Here is a 16,290-nt window from a genome sequence, read left to right as displayed (position 1 = left end):
TTCTAAATTCTATGTGCTTTCAGGGGTAAAGAAGATCCTCCTTTTTCCTTTTGGCCATAAATCTACAAGATACATTCTTCCATTAATTCAATCTAATTGGTCATGCAATCCTTTCAAGTTTGGAAGTCCAGGCTACTACTTAAAAAAAAAGAAAAAAATATATATATATATTTTTACTTGTCTTTTCCATCTTTGAGTTCAGTTCCTTTGCTAGCACTATTGATGTCAGAGCACCAGACCTGTAGTTCCACACATTTGTTCAAATTCCTTTGTTAAAAATACTTTATTATTTTAATTTTTATTTTAACAGTAAATAAAATTTAAAAAAAATAAGAAGCTGTACATGAAATGTAACGTCAATATATACTAGGTATCTACGGTACCATATTCCTGTACTTACTTCTAATAAAATAAAATTTTAAAAAAACAAAAAAATAAAACAACTTTGTATAGAAATCTACTAGCAGTCTGGCATGGATTTACCAGAACAGTTTCTTGATAGTGGATGATATCAATAGCAATACCGCCACTATTTATTTCCTGACTTTTGCTTGTAACATGCACTGATACAATCCATCTTGTCCAGGGCTTTTATTCTTTTCAAGTCTAATTACTTTATCAATTACACCCCTACTTTCAAATTTAAATGCCCATCTTTCTTTTGGAATCATCTGTGATCCTCATTGCCCACCTTGTTAAACATCCAAGTGAACATTGTGGCAAATGGTCAATATTTCATTATCCGGATTGTGAATGTTGCTTGTATTCCCCTTGGTGATGCTATCCCTATCCTTAGTTTTCTTTTATTTATAAGTCTGTGGAATATTGCAACAAAGTCAATCACTAATCGTAATAATTTTCCATCAAACTCAGCAAGTTAAAATTCCTCCATGTTATACACTTGAGCTTAGAACTTATTGCTGCAAAAGCCGTTCCAATAACAAAGTACACTTACAATAACAGAGGGCAACTGGTTAGCAATAGAACTAGGTTCAGGGACAAGGCAAGTATGTCTGCTATTAGATCCAGGCACATTGGTAGGATAATATAGCTTTTAAGGGCATGACTGGGACGCAACAAGGCAGCAACTTCCTACACACAAGTCATTAAACTGTTGTTTACTTGCTCCTGCTGAGGCCATGCTGAATTTGAACTTCCATATTGCTATATTCTGCAAACCAACCGTGTTAAAACAAAAGATGATTTCCTTTCTTCCAAACCCCAATAGTGCCATCAGAAAGTCCCACTTACCATGCACGTGGGCCATCTGCCAATGACCCACATTCACCTTCTTATTGTTGCGAAAGGCTAGTGGGAATGTGACAATGTCGCCGGCAGCAAAGACCCCAGGCATATTTGTCTGCATGAGCTGGAAGTATAAAAGACAACAAACCTTGGTGTCAACATTTTCAGCTTCACACAGAGGTCCGCTAATTTTCGGAGGATATTTTTTATAATATATTCAAGATGTGGACAGCACATGTGATAACTGTGGGTTTATTCAAAAGTTAGCAAAAATCAGTTGATTGACAAAGTGAGACCAACCAGCTTAGATATTGAAATCATTCTGAAGTCAGAAATAAGGAAAGAAAAGGCCATTCAGGCATCAAGTATGAACCACAATTCAATTAGACCATGGCTGATCTGCAACTTATTTTCATCATTGCCTACAATATCTTTGCCAAGCAACACTATCAAGTTTAGAAACTTTCAATTGCCTCGAGCATGAACTGAAACGGTGTCATAAATGAAAACTAAAAATTATTGATGCTATAAATCTGCAAGTGAAACACAAAATGCTGGAAACTTTCAGCAGGTCAGATAGCATTTGTTCAAAAAGAAACCGAGCTAATGTTGAAGCGAGGCTCAATGTTCCTGTTGAATGCAGTGGGTAGCATGGTATGTTACACAGTGGGCAGAGACAGATGATTTTCAGAAATGTATTGTACTGTGCTTTAAATATTTCAAGACTAATTATATGGTATGATCTTAATGTGGCTAACTACATGGAAGTCATATATGTACCCAAACCTTCAGAAGTGCAATTGTGAACTTTCTTGCAGTGCGTGTTACTTTCTTGTTGAAAAGGGGAAGCTGACAAAGCTCCAACTTGTTTGTGCACGGCTTCTTGACATTACCCCTTTCAGTCTTGCTCTCATTTTGATGTCTTTTTGTTCTGCATTTTCCCATTGGAGAGAAACAGTGGCTACCATCACATTCCATGTCGGAGAACAGAAGGATATTTCCCAAAGACATGCAGGTTTGTAGGCTAATAGCCTTTTGTAAATTGTCCATAGTATCTAGCATAGAAATAGTGTATGGTGATCATTGGTTGGCTGATTGGTAAAAATAAATCTACTGATGTTCCTGAACACATCATCAGTGATGTAACCCGGGGTCATTGGATGTTTCTGGTCTTTCAACACCAGGCGACCCGGCCATGGTTGATCAGGTGTTGTGTTGTGTTCAGGTGGCATTCGCTCCTCCCCATGGACCTTCTCTCCTGATCCAGAGCCACCTCGTAGATTAAGTGGGCCAAAGAGGGTGTTTCCACGCTGTATCTCTAAACTAAACTTAATTAAAAAAGGATTCCTTGTCCCTAAGACCTCCCCGTTGGATTGCAACCTTGTCGTGGTCGGGGAGCTTGTGTGTCTCAGTGACCCCTAGAGCTATGCCAGCAGGAGATTCGTCTCCTGTTAGGGTCTCCCATGCTGGACAGGTCGAAGGGTAGAGGCGAGACAAAGAGCGATCCACTGGTCCTCCAGGTTGGAGGTTGAGCACAGGGCTACCAACCCTGTCTCGTAAAACAAATATGTTACGGAACGAGCAACTGAAGGAATCAACAAGGAGTGGAGGACCTTCGTTGCTGCCAGGAGGCATAATAGGCAGTAGGTAAGTATCCCTAAGATGTTATGTCCTGTAACCCTGAGTTTCACTGTAATCCGAGTCTCCTGTACACATTACCTTGTTGACGGGAAGAAAGCCCTTAGAATCCATATTGATTCCACTCTGCTTGAGGAATAATGTAGCTGGTACAACCCCTACAGCAAAAGAAGAAGAATGATCCAGGGTGAACCAACAGATAAACTGATGCAGTTCACAACAAATAGCCATTGCAAGATGTAAAACAGTTTGGTTTTTTTTTGACCAATTTTGCCCCTTCACCTCTTTTCTTAATAGTCAAAGGGAAAGACAGCACACAATGAGGCCACTCCTTTCCACCAGCATCTTCCTGGGCTAACTGTGAAATGGTCGGCCAGAACAAAGCCCTCCCTTACAGATAGATAGATAGAATCTTTATTTGCCACACGACCAGGGTTGGTGGTATGTGGGTTCGGTACATGATGGCACACTGCTTTAGTCACATTAACACTAATAACAACACAGATCACAGTAATAAAGGGCATCCATACCACATCACAAATCACAAATCTCAACAATACATAGTGCAAAAGAACAGACAAAGACCATAGACAAGACACTATATACATCAAAAGTCCTTAATATTGACTGTTATTGGAGGGAATTGAGTGTTCTTATTGCTGAGGGGAAGAAACTGTTTTAAAAGCGGGTGGATTTTGTAGTAAGTGACCTGAGGCGCCTCCCTGAAGGGAGAGACTGGAAAAGGTGGTTTGCTGGATGGGAAGGGTCCGAGATGATCTTTATTGCCCGTTTTGAGGTACGTTGGAGGTAAATGGAATGGATTGAGGGAGTGGGAGTCTAGGACCAGCAGTGGGAGTCGAGGACCAGAGGACACAACCTTGGAATAGTAGAATGTACCATTAGAATGGAGACGAGGAGAAATATATTTAGCCAGAGGGTGATGAATCTGTGGAACTATTGGCTGTGAATGCCAAGTCATTGAATATTTTAAAGTGGAGATTGATAGGTTCTTGATTAGTAAGGGAACCAAAGGTTACATGGTGAAGGCAACATAATAGAGTTGAAGGGAAAAATAGATCAGCCATGATCAGATTTGATGGGCTGAATGGCCTAATTTTGCTCCTGAGTTTTATGACCTTCATCCCACTCCATTTCAGTTGGGTAATTTCATCATAATCCATTGGGCATGAAAATAATTGGATTAGCTCAGCCAAGTATTTTCGTTTCATTTATGTAAATAGAGAATAATATGACTGGTTAGTGAGGGTCATTAACTGATCACAATTGTTTCTATTGGCAGGTTAAGACAAAACACCACCTTGGTTTCATGTGGAATGTTGTTAACTAGCTCGGGTCCCCGGAGGAGCTCAGTGCATTTTCATCATGAAAGAGGTGACCTAGTGGAGTTTCCTGAACCTATACACTCAGGTCTACACGCAGCTGATAGTGTAACCACAGAGAAAGGGAATGTCCTCATTGTAACTCAAAGCTAAAGAAACATCTCTGGCACTGAGAAACTAACTGGCCTTCAATTCTGAAGATCACCCTTACCAATTCCAACCACACAAACATCTGCTCGAAGGATTTTTCCACTTTTCAGGACAACTTCTTTCACCTTCATTAAAATAAAACAGAACGTGTCAGTACTTGTACGATTTCTATAGTAAGTCCTATCTCTTCCAAGGTGAAGCTTGTGTGTTGGGAGTATCGGGTTCTTACTTTTTTTTTCACTATTCAAATTTTTCTGAGTCTTCTCTTGGTCCTGTACTCGCTGGAATTTAGAAGGATGAGGAGGGATCTCATTGACACCTCCCGGATTATGAAAGGCCCCCGATAAGAGCGGATGGGGGGGAGAGGATGTTTCAGTGGTGGGAGTCTAGGACCAGAGGACACAACCTTGGAATAGTAGAATGTACCATTAGAATGGAGATGAGGAGAAATTTATTTAGGCAGAGGCTGATGAATCTGTGGAACTATTGCCACAGACGGCTGTGAATGAAAAGTCATTGAATATTTTTAAAGTGGAGATTGATAGGTTCTTGATTAGTAAGGGAACCAAAACGTGTGCCTTCCACATCTCTTACCATTTTACATATTGCTCTCCATTTGAGGCCTGCTCACAATTGCCTAATATTGCTCTTGAAGCATCTCATTCATAATTGCTTCTTCCTTAAGATGTTAAACTTTCTCTGCTACTTTGCAATAATGAAGAAAGACTGGATAGACTTGGTTTATACTCTCTAGAATTTAGGAGATTGAGAGGGGATCTTATAGAAACTTACAAAATTCTTAAGGGGTTAGACAGGCTAGATGCAGGAAGATTGTTCCCGATGTTAGGGAAGTCAGGACAAGGGGTGACAGCTTAAGGATAAGGGGGAAATCCTTTAAAACCGAGATGAGAAGAACTTTTTTCACACAGAGAGTGGTGAATCTCTGGAATTCTCCGCCACAGAAGGTAGTTATGGCCAGTTCATTGGCTATAATTAAGAGGGAGTTAGATGTGGCCCTTGTGGCTAAGGGGATCAGGGGGTATGGAGAGAAGGCAGGTACGGGATACTGAGTTGGATGATCAGCCATGATCATATTGAATGGCGGTGCAGGCTCAAAGGGTCGAATGGCCTACTCCTGCACCTAATTTCTATGTTTCTATGTTTCTATAATGCCAAGCTTACATGACCACTTCCCAGCCAAGATTGGGAATGCAGTGCCATGTCTATTGTGTAAACCTTGATGCTCCATTTAATGCTTCGCATCCACCAAAGACTTTTTGTTTATCTAACCCTTGCTTACAATACAAAGCCATCTCACATATCACTGTGAGTAGGCATGAACGAAGTGTAAAATATTCAGAGAACTCGCTTCTAAATTGCTTTTGTACCTTTCCATCCTGACCTCGCAGCTCAGAGACCTCATTCTGCAGGTAGAATTTCACACGATTGGTCTCAAACATCTGAACATGGGAAAGAAAATGATCAGTCCTCTCCTCACATCGGTGCTTGTAACACAAACAGACAACCCAGACCCACTAATTGAAAGAGCACCATAGGACTTTAAAGGTGAGTTTCTATTGGAATCTAAGAACAGAGTAAAACATACTTTGACAAAGAAAATTCACTGTTCGCTTCTTTGCGCACTGTCTGTTGGAGGTTTTACATGAAGGTTATTTTTAGCAGGATGATGACTATGTGGATTATTAAACATTATTCCCTCCATTTCTGGGACAGTTTTGTGTCAAGACTGAAAGAAAATGTTACAATTTATACAGCTTCTTTCCCAATCTCAGAATATCTCAAGAGCGTTTTTCGAGTCATTGGACTATTCCTGAAGTGTTCTGCACCAGAATTTTCTTGCAAAGCCATCTGGTATGAAACATAATGCGTAATTTGCTTTTAACATTTCTTTAAATAGCAGTGTGATTATGGCTTGATAAAACTGTTTTGGTTGGACAAATATATATTGACCGAGGAGTGGCAGTGCAATAAGATCATTTAAACCCTATCCAGGAGAAAGATCAATGTTTCAAGTTTCCGTCTGAATGAAGCAACTTTGAGAACAGTAATCACCATCATTGCATTGAACTTCTTGAATAGTGCACTGAATAGTTGGACTTGAACTCGCTGATTCAGACAACGTTCTTGCTACCGTGTCTGTTTATGTTGATGCCATTTTAATTCGATTCAAATTATAAAAACAAGCAACGGAGAATAATTTAACTTTTGAACCCGTTTTAGGCCAGTCTGTCAATATGGTCTCCCCACTACACAGGTCTCCCCACTACACATCTACAAACTTTTTATAGGGGGACAGTCGAGAGCACATTAACCAACGGCATCACTTCCTGGTTCGGGAGCTGCAAGGCGTACGAACGGCACCAACTTGACAGGATTGTGAAGACCGCCAGCAGGATTATTGGTGCTCCACTCCCTTTCTTGCTGGACATATACAGGAAGAGATGTATCAACAGAGCCATCTCCATCATCAAAGACCCCTACCACCCATCGCATCACATATTCTCCATCCTGCCATCTGGGAAGAGGTACAGGAGCATTAGCTGCAAAACCAGCAGGATGCTCCTCAGCTTCTTCCCGCAGGCTATAAAACTGATAAACGGACTTAGCCCCCTGCCAAAGTATCGCGCACCAACCACCAACCTGGACACACTGCAGCAGCTGTCGATCGGAACGCCTGTTGATGTTTAGTAGAGAGTAGAGTGTTTAATTTAATTTGTTCATGATATATGTATTTTTATTTCTATTTACTTGTTGTTATTTGTACTGCACACTGAACGGACACTGGTTGAGCAACATTTTTTTGTTTCCTCTGGGTATGTGAGTACTCAGGAAATAACAATAAAGATATACTGATACTGATACTGATGTTTTTCAATGCTGTAGATTTCCTTTGTCCCACTTCTCACTTGATCAGTCCCTGTCCATTTAACATCTCTCTTCAAAAAAACAAAGCAGTCCAACTCACTCGACATGTCAGCCCTTTATCACTCTCTCGATTTCCTTCACTTACTTTCATTATGGATTGTCCGACCTTCTCTCCCAGCACCTTTCTGAAAGGAATGTTTTCAATGCCAATGACAGACACCGAGTGGGATTTATCAGTGAGGTATGCAGCTACTTCCATGCCTGCAGAAAACAAATCAATGCCCAATTCAGTTTTTGCTCTCATCCTCCGGCAAAACTGTTACATTCTAAAATATTATTTAATTTAATAACGGGGGTATGGGTGTCACCAGCATTTAGATTCACAGAGTTATTCGGCATGGGAACTATTGTTTTGTAATTGTGCAAACCTCTACAACTTTCCCTTGGTAGTTTGTCCCATAGATCCACCATCCACTGGGTGTGCCTCAAGTCCCTTTTAATTTCAATAGGCAGGGGGTTGAACGGATACCACAGGTAGACGGAATTGCAGAGTTGTGTTTACACCAGATAAAACACAAGACCATATCAAATCACACAGCAGGCTCGAGAGGCCAGGTGGACTATTCCTGCTCTTATATTTGTATACTTATATGTACACAGCATCTGGCTTGCTCGTTATTTATGTAACTTTTCCAATTAAGTTTCCTAGCAATGATGATTTCCAGTGGACTGACGATGGTGAATTTCTATTGAAAACCAAATCTGCAGTGAGCTACGTTTTGTCAGACATTTTGATAATGTATGAAGTTTGAGCTGTTAATATATCTCCGCGATTAATGTGGATTCACACAAAGTACGAAACATTGACGTTCCTGCTGCAAATGGGATTCAATATTTATACTTGATGGGGAATGAATCTGCATTTCATCGTTGCTGTACTTGACCGGAGAGAGAATTAAATCATTATTGAACTACTTCAGGGGGGGGGGGGGGGGGGGGGGGGGGTAACTGGAAGGAGCTTTACACTGAGCACGTGCAGGGCATGTTAAATTATTTTCTTTCTGAGCTGACGTAAGGAATGTCACTTTGTCTCCAACTCAAACTTTTTATTTGAAGAGCATATACTAATCAAGCATGTCTTTTGACAGAAAAAAACAGAAAATGCTATAAATACTGATCATGTCGGGCAACATCTGGAGAGAGAGAAACAACTTTGTTAGACTTGAAACATTAAGTCTGTTTCTCTGTCCTCCAACGCCAAGTGATCTGCTGTGTGTTCCTAGCATTTTGGATTTTAATTTCAGACTTCCAGCATCAGCAGCCATTATGATTTATATTTGGGCTGTGTTACTATTAATTGCTAATGTCCGAAGTGCATACTTATCTTGTAAGTACTGAGCTTGAAAAGATTATGCATGCATCTAAAAGTTAAGTCACGGACTTTAGTATTTCTGAATGAATTCTAAGCTTCTTATTCCTAGGTTGCACATTAAGAAGGTTCAGTAAGCTGTACCTATAAAAGAAGCTCCAACTATCACCGCGTTCCTGTCGTTGGCCAGTTTGGCAATGCAGTTTGCATCCTCTGGCGTCCTGAGCTGATACACATTCTCCAAGTCCGCACCTTGGCACTGAAGTGGTTTAGGCCTGAAATGCAAGGAGTGAAATCTTGATGATGAAGTCCTTTGAAAGTAGGCTGTTAACATTTCCATCTCCTCCTTTCCCCTCAGCCCAGTTTGAAGGATAAAATATACTAAAGTAAGCACAATGGGTGTATTGTACACTCCGTTTGTACACTCATGGGTGATGTGCAGCAGCATTTCTCTGTGAGAAAGTGCCGGATTGCAAACAATATTCATCACTTACTGGAAAAGTTTAAAACATTTAAAATCCACTATAATTTGAGTGTGTACATACCTTAAAGAACTATCTGTATTATGTGGGATGACTTTGATACCATTTAGTGTATTAGCGGTTGCTGTTGAGTGTAGTTTGCCTTCAACGAAGGACGTTTGACCTTTGTTACTTGCCGTACTGAATGGCAGTATAGAAGAATCTATAACTATTACGTAGGTGATGTGTCTGGGATGTCGCTGCTCTGCTTGTTACGCAAGAAGGCTCACCAGCGTCTCTTCTTCACGAGGAGACTGAAGAAGGTCTATCTGTCTCCTCAGATCCTGGTGAACTTCTACCGCTGCACCATCGAGAGCATCCTTACCAACTGCATCACAGTATGGTATGGCAACTGCTCTGTCTCCGACCGGAAGGCATTCAAGAGGGTGGTGAAAATTGCCCAACGCATCACTGGTTCCTCGCTCCCCTCCATTGAGTCTGTCCAAAGCAAGCGTTGTCTGCGGAGGGCGCTCAGCATCGCCAAGGACTGCTCTCACCCCAACCATGGACTGTTTACCCTCCTACCATCCAGGAGGCGCTACAGGTCTCTCCGTTGCCGAATCAGCAGGTCGAGGAACAGCTTCTTCCCGGCGGATGTCACTCTACTCAACAACGTACCTCGGTGACTGCCAATCACCACCCGCCCCGGACACTTATTATTATTTATTCAAATCATTTGCTATGTCGCTCTTCCAGGGAGATGCTAAATGCATTTCGTTGTCTCTGTACTGTACACTGACAATTAAAATTGAATCTGAATCTGAATCTTGTTGCAAGCAAGTCAAGTGTGAAATAAGAGAGAATGGGATTCTCTGGGTTGAGTGTTGTAATATACCATCATTACAATGGTACAGGATGGATATACGAGTTGGGAAGGTATGAGCAGTCAGACATTTGATCCATACATAGAATGGCGCAAGAGTTCCTGAAAAAAAAAATTATATAATTGGGGCGGGGAGGACAAAGAACTTTGCAGTGTGGCCATACATGCTAGAGGAAAGTGTTCATACTATGTGTAGGAAAGAACTGCAGATGCTGGTTTAAATCTGGAGAAGGGTCTCGCCCTGAAACGTCACCCATTCCTTCTCTCCAGAGATGCAGCCCATCCCGCTGAGTAACTCCAGCATTTTGTGCCTACCAAGTGTTCTTACTACTCCGATTAAAGCAAGAGAAATTCAACATCCCAACACATTTATGAAAGAATGTTCCCTGGACAGAGCTTCTTATGAGGACATTGTAAGCATTTTTAATCCAATGCCTTCAGAGATTTCCATGAGTTACACATTTAGTTCATGAAATCAGGGACCATCTTGGGCAGTTGGGACATATGTTGATAGGTGAAGACATTGGTCAAAAGGTGCAACTTTCGGTGCATTTTAGACCTGGTGCTGCCGGATTGAGAGAATTCAAGACAAACTAATCTGAGGAAACGCTGGAAATACTCAACAGGTCAGTCAGCATCTGTGGAAAGAGAAGCAGAGTTTACCCGTCAGGCTGAAGACGTCATCAGATCTTGAACCTGAAATATTAGCCGTCTTTCTTTCCACAGATGCTGTCTGACCCGTTTGGGATTTCCAGTATTATCTGCTTTGATCTCAGATTTCCAGCATCTAGAGTTTTTTTGATTTTCATAACTTTTTAATACACTGGATATGACGTCCGAGGGAGTGCACACAATAGCCATACACATGGACAGCATGTTGAAGGATGTGCAAAGGATTTCCGTAGGCTATGCCCTGAGACACAGCAACAAGCCCCTATACTGTAGATGGCAATAGCGATATTGTTTTCCCCTTGGCAGTCCATGGATCTATTAGATGCTCTATATTTAGTAGTGTTGCATGAGGGCAGAGAATTTGTTCTTTTTGATAATGCCACGGAATCTTTACCATTCTGTTAAACAGGCAGCTAGGAGTTTGATTGAATAGTTCAGTGAAAGAGCCTGATAGAGTGTGGCATCTTCTTCTTATCGAGTGTCCACACACAAGATTAGAAGCTGCTCAGCCAGAGCTGAACGACACGTCTCGGCATCTGCATGCAATGGTGTCTGTCTTGTTGCTTGTTGCGCGCGGTGGGGGAAAGATTGGTGGAGACAGGGCCGCGACGTGATTGCTCTTTCCTTGACCCCAAGTGTGGCATTGGGCCATGGGGAGAGTTCTGAAAAGCCTAAGCTCCTCCTGTCAGAGTGAGCAAGTATTATGGACAGAATTACCCTGACACTAGAGTCCAGGATGGGGCTGTGCCAGACTTCTATAATCAATCTCCCCACTAACTACCCCACCGCCACCCCCATTATCCCCTGGTTTCACAAGAACCCGAAACGATGCAAAGCCAACTGCTGGTCACCTGCTCCCTGTTGCAATCAGCAAATTGTTATACTCCATCTTGAGACCATCCTTAAAGTGGACCACCTTATTCTTTACATCCACTGAGACCACCTGCAATAAAGGAGCATTCAAGGTCATTCTGATGCACACTATCACTATAAGAATGATACTCACATTTATAGTAATGAAGGACCCCCCCCCACTGTTTCTCACAGTAAGTGCAGAGCACTGGTTGAATTACAATTCCACAGATCACAACATTTCCACCTGTACGGAGGTGTGTCAGGACAGGGCCTGGGCCGGTCATGAGACCGCTGCAGTCATACAGCCTGAAAACATTCACGCTTGTGGTTTGTATGGGCAGAATGAATGGCCATGGCAAGAAGAGACAGTGGCAGAGTCTGTGGAGTGGCAGAGTCTGTGGAGTGGCAGAGTCTGTGGAGTGGCTGAGTCTGTGGCGAGTGGCAGTGTCTGTGGAGTGGCAGTGTCTGTGGAGTGGCTGTGTCTGTGGAGTGGCAGAGTCTGTGGAGTGGCAGAGTCTGTGGAGTGGCAGTGTCTGTGGAGTGGCAGTGTCTGTGGAGTGGCTGTGTCTGTGGAGCTGCACTCCAGTGTTAGTTCGACATTATCAGGAGTATAAATGTAGCGAAAGCAAGGAGAGTAAGTGAATACATTTAAAGAAGCCAGTTTCACAATGGGCGCAGTAACATTAAAGTGTTACATCTAAGTGGCTAAATAATGTTTTGGGGGTTGTATAGCTGGCATACTACAGAGGATATATTCACCGGGTACTATTGGGATTTATAATATAATTGGCCATTTTACTATGGGCAGCACTGACATCATTGATCCAAAATCACTTGATACTGGAAGTAAGAATATCAGTTAGCAGACATTTCCCAATGGTCAATCTCACCCCAAACCATATAAAAAACTTAAAATAGCCATGAAAATTTAAATTGAAATTTGAATCTAATCATGGCATATATTAGATGATATCCTCATATTAGGGGAAACAAAGGGATTAGCTGTGGCAGCAGTTCTAGCTACGAAACAGCTCCCTAAAGCACTGAGGCTTAAAATGGATGGGAGCATTCTGAAAAAACGTTCTGTTTGAGGTTGGATTATTATAGGTTAATTTCAGGCTGCAAGCATCTTACTGTATCATAGTTATAACAAGGGTGAATATTCCCAAAGATGAAAATCAAAACTAGGATATCTGAATGGTTTTGGGGATTATGAAAATACTGGTGCATTGCTTGAGATATTATGAGAATGGGAATGAATGTGTGTGAAATGGAGAGTATTACTGGAGTTACAATGACGATACCAAGATTTAACTGGGATTTATAATCGGGATGAAGGATTTGACTTCAACGTCTAATGTAGACAGGGAATATTACTGGGAGTTCAACTGTGGAGGATATGATGGTATTTGCAAAGAAATTCCTTGCAACAGGAGAGATATTTTATGACTGGCATAATATAATGGAGGTTATTATGAGGATGGAAAATAATCATGGTAAGTATTACAGGCAAGCGCAAATTCACACTGAGAGTTGCAATGAGCATGGAAGATATGGAAAGAATCAAGATGTGACTGAAAGATGCAAAAAGAATAGAAATTAGATTTAGCAGAGAATGGTCGTCAGACTCTTACCTCCCTTCCTGTTTGCATTTCGATATCATACTGCGCTAAGAATTCTTTGGACCGCAGAGTGATTTGCTCGGCTTGGCATTCAAGGGACTGTGAACACAAGGACAGGCGATGAACACTGTGATCATATTTCAGTCATACTTGGCTTGCTACTCTATCGAGCTAATCTTCCATAACCACAGAATTATTGCACACATTATTAAAATGAGATGTAGATAAAAATCACAGGGTTAAACCCCGAGTCATATGTTGCATTCATATTTATTGCAACCCCCCCTTGGCTCCCATCTTGAGCTTGGGCGATAGACTGATGTCACCCAGCATAAGGTATACAGGACTTGTCCTCACCCTCAACAACTAAGAGTCAATATGAGTATTTAGTTAGCGTTTTCATCCTCCCACACTAGTAAGCAAGTCAATTTGAAAGATAATGGAAGATACTTTACTTGTGGGCAATAGTATACAATTGGTGATATCAAATCAACTTCTTATTTTTCTTTTATTATAATTTGGTATCAGCTGTTTGTTTTACACCATAAACCAACCCTCCCCATGCACTAATATCAGAATGAGAACAGGCTGTAATGCTGGTAAAGGAACAACAGCCTGCTGATGTTAATCATGTGGCCCAACGTGTGAGGAATTGTCTCTATTATATGTACATATCACAGCAGTGAAACCCAACCCACCAAAACCCTCCCTCTACAGACAGTGAAAAAGGAAAAATAAAAGTGAACTTTGCTCACAAAATAGGTCAAGGCAACAACCCGTTTAAAATCTCCATAAATCCTCAGATTATAACTTGTCACCGTGAGATCATGTTTGTGTTGTCTTGTGCAGGTCACTCACTAGAAGATAGACACAAAGTACTGGAGTAACTCAGTGGGTCAGGCAGAAAAAGGATTGGGAACGCTTCAGGTTTGGACCCTTCTTCAGACTGAAAGTATAGAGGAGGGAACTGGAGGTAGGAAATAGTCAGAGCAAAGAAGGACCGGCAACCATGGAAGGGTGGAGCCCATATTGGCCCATTGTTGACTGGGAAAGAGGTGATAACGAAGGGATACAAGGATGCAAACAGTGGAACTAGAAGGACGACTAGGGCGGGCAAGGGAGAAAATGCAAGGGTTACTTGAAATTAGAGAAATCAACGTTCATACCGCTGGGTTGATGAGAACAGGAGTAGGCCATTCAACCTCAGTAACTTATTTTGAATTGAAGGAGTCTATGACTTATTTGTGCCTGGCTTATGTCCATTACCTGCCTACTTCCATATCCAATGATATCCTTACTCCAAAATAATTGATCACAGTCCATTTTATAGCACAAATTGTTTCTGGAGCCACCAGCTTCTTGTGCAATTGTGCTCAAGGTTTCCACTATCCTTTTCTTGAGCTTGTAAAAAACAGCACTGCCTGATTCCTCCCACACTAGTAAGCAAGTCACTCCCAAAATATACCACGTGGGCAATAGTATACAATGGGCGATTTAAGATTTGCACTAATATCAGAATGAGAACAGGCTGTACTGCTGATGTGTGGCCCAAGTGTTTTGTCCTTATATGTTTCTCACAGAAGTGAAACCCAACCCACCAAATTCCCTCTAGAACAGTGAAAAAGGAAAAATAAAAGTGCTTTGATCAGAAAATCGTCAAGGCAACAACCCGTTTTTTAAAATCTCCCATAAATCCTCAGATTATAACTTAACACCGGGAGATCATTTTGTGATGTCTTAAGGTCACTCACTAAAGATAGACACAAAGTACAGTAACTCAGTGGGTCAGGCAAAAAAGCATTGGGAGCCACCTTCTTTGGACCCATGACTAAAGTATAGCTTTCAAGGATGACTAAACAGTCAAGCAAAGAAGGACTGGCGACCATGGAAGGGTGGAGCCCATATTGGCCCAACTGGGAAAGAGATCACGAAGGTCCAAGGATTCCTCGTGGAACTAAAGATGACTAGGGCGGGCACCGATCATACAAGGGTTACTATTTAGAGAAATCAAAGTTTCATACCGCTGGGTTGAGATAACAGGAGTAGGCCATACAAACTTATTTTGAATTGAAGGAGTCTATGACTTATTTGTGCCTGGCTTATGTCCATTACCTGCCTAGATAGATAGATAGATCCTTTATTGTCATTCAGACCTTACGGTACTGAACGAAACTATGTTGCCTGCAGTCATACACAGAATCAATAATAACAAAACATACATCTCAATAGTACACAGGCAAAGTCTTAGTTACAATCCGCTTGTTCTCCCTCTGATAGCTCTCCAGTCCAGCGGACCTCCGTGGTGGTCTTCTTCCAGCCTACTTCCATATCCAATGATATCCTTACTCCAAAATAATTGATCACAGTCCATTTTATAGCACAACTTGTTTCTGGAGCCACCGGCTTCTTGTGCAATTGTGCTCAAGGTTTCCACTATCCTTTATGTAAAAAACAGCACTGCCTGATTTCACTCCCAAAATACCACGCGCAGTTTTAAGATTTTTGTACTTTGTGCAAGATTTTCCTTATAGTTTCCCTGAATTTAACGTATGAAATTAGTTTCGAATTTAAAATAGCTTGATCAGATCGCACCCCAATTTTCCAAACTCGTGGTAACACAGGGAAAATTTATGATTTAACACTTTTAATCCCAATATTATCCTCCTGAATGTGCATTGGATGCCCTCCATGCTAATATAGCTTTCAAGATGACCAACAAAAAAACACTGGTGTTCCCAACATAGATCAGAGTCCACTATTCCTCGATTAAAGATGTTATATCTGTTACCGATCATATGTATCATATTGGGTAAGGGCTGTGGGTTGTTCTTAGATACAGATACAAACCTTACTTAGCTTAGGCCTGTCATAGGGGAGATGCATCTCCATAGTACACATTACAATCCGCCCAGTGAATCCTTCCTGCCTCAGAGTTTCAGCACAGACCAATCCTGCAGGGCCTGCAGTGAATGAATTATAATCAAAACAAACACAATTTATTTTTAGTGTATATAATAATAATAATAATAATCTTATTTATATAGCACATTGTCAGTCAACTTGCATTGACCCCAAAGTGCTTCACATAATTACATTACATTACACACAGGCAAAGGTGGGTGAAGTATCTTGCCCCAAGGACACAACGACAGTATGCACTCCAAGCGGG

General features: G+C 41.4%; 1 protein-coding gene across 6 annotated transcripts in view; it reads right to left on the bottom strand.

Moving 5' to 3' along the window:
* Positions 1-16,290, bottom strand: part of LOC129709093 (apoptosis-inducing factor 3) — a 75,443-nt gene that overhangs the window by 12,935 nt on the left and 46,218 nt on the right. For all 6 annotated transcript variants that reach the window (XM_055655202.1, XM_055655201.1, XM_055655200.1 and 3 more), the window contains 9 exons: positions 15,969-16,081; positions 13,134-13,220; positions 11,496-11,587; positions 8,773-8,903; positions 7,405-7,520; positions 5,762-5,833; positions 4,435-4,498; positions 2,965-3,041; positions 1,252-1,369 (listed from right to left, as the gene is read on the bottom strand). In XM_055655202.1, the coding sequence (XP_055511177.1) occupies positions 1,252-1,369; positions 2,965-3,041; positions 4,435-4,498; positions 5,762-5,833; positions 7,405-7,520; positions 8,773-8,903; positions 11,496-11,587; positions 13,134-13,220; positions 15,969-16,081 (870 nt within the window). The remainder of the gene's footprint in view (positions 1-1,251; positions 1,370-2,964; positions 3,042-4,434; positions 4,499-5,761; positions 5,834-7,404; positions 7,521-8,772; positions 8,904-11,495; positions 11,588-13,133; positions 13,221-15,968; positions 16,082-16,290) is intronic.

The sequence above is a fragment of the Leucoraja erinacea genome, chromosome 25, assembly GCF_028641065.1.
Source record: "Leucoraja erinacea ecotype New England chromosome 25, Leri_hhj_1, whole genome shotgun sequence".
Classification (NCBI taxonomy): Eukaryota; Metazoa; Chordata; class Chondrichthyes; order Rajiformes; family Rajidae; genus Leucoraja; species Leucoraja erinaceus.
This window is presented reverse-complemented; position numbering and strand designations above follow the sequence as displayed.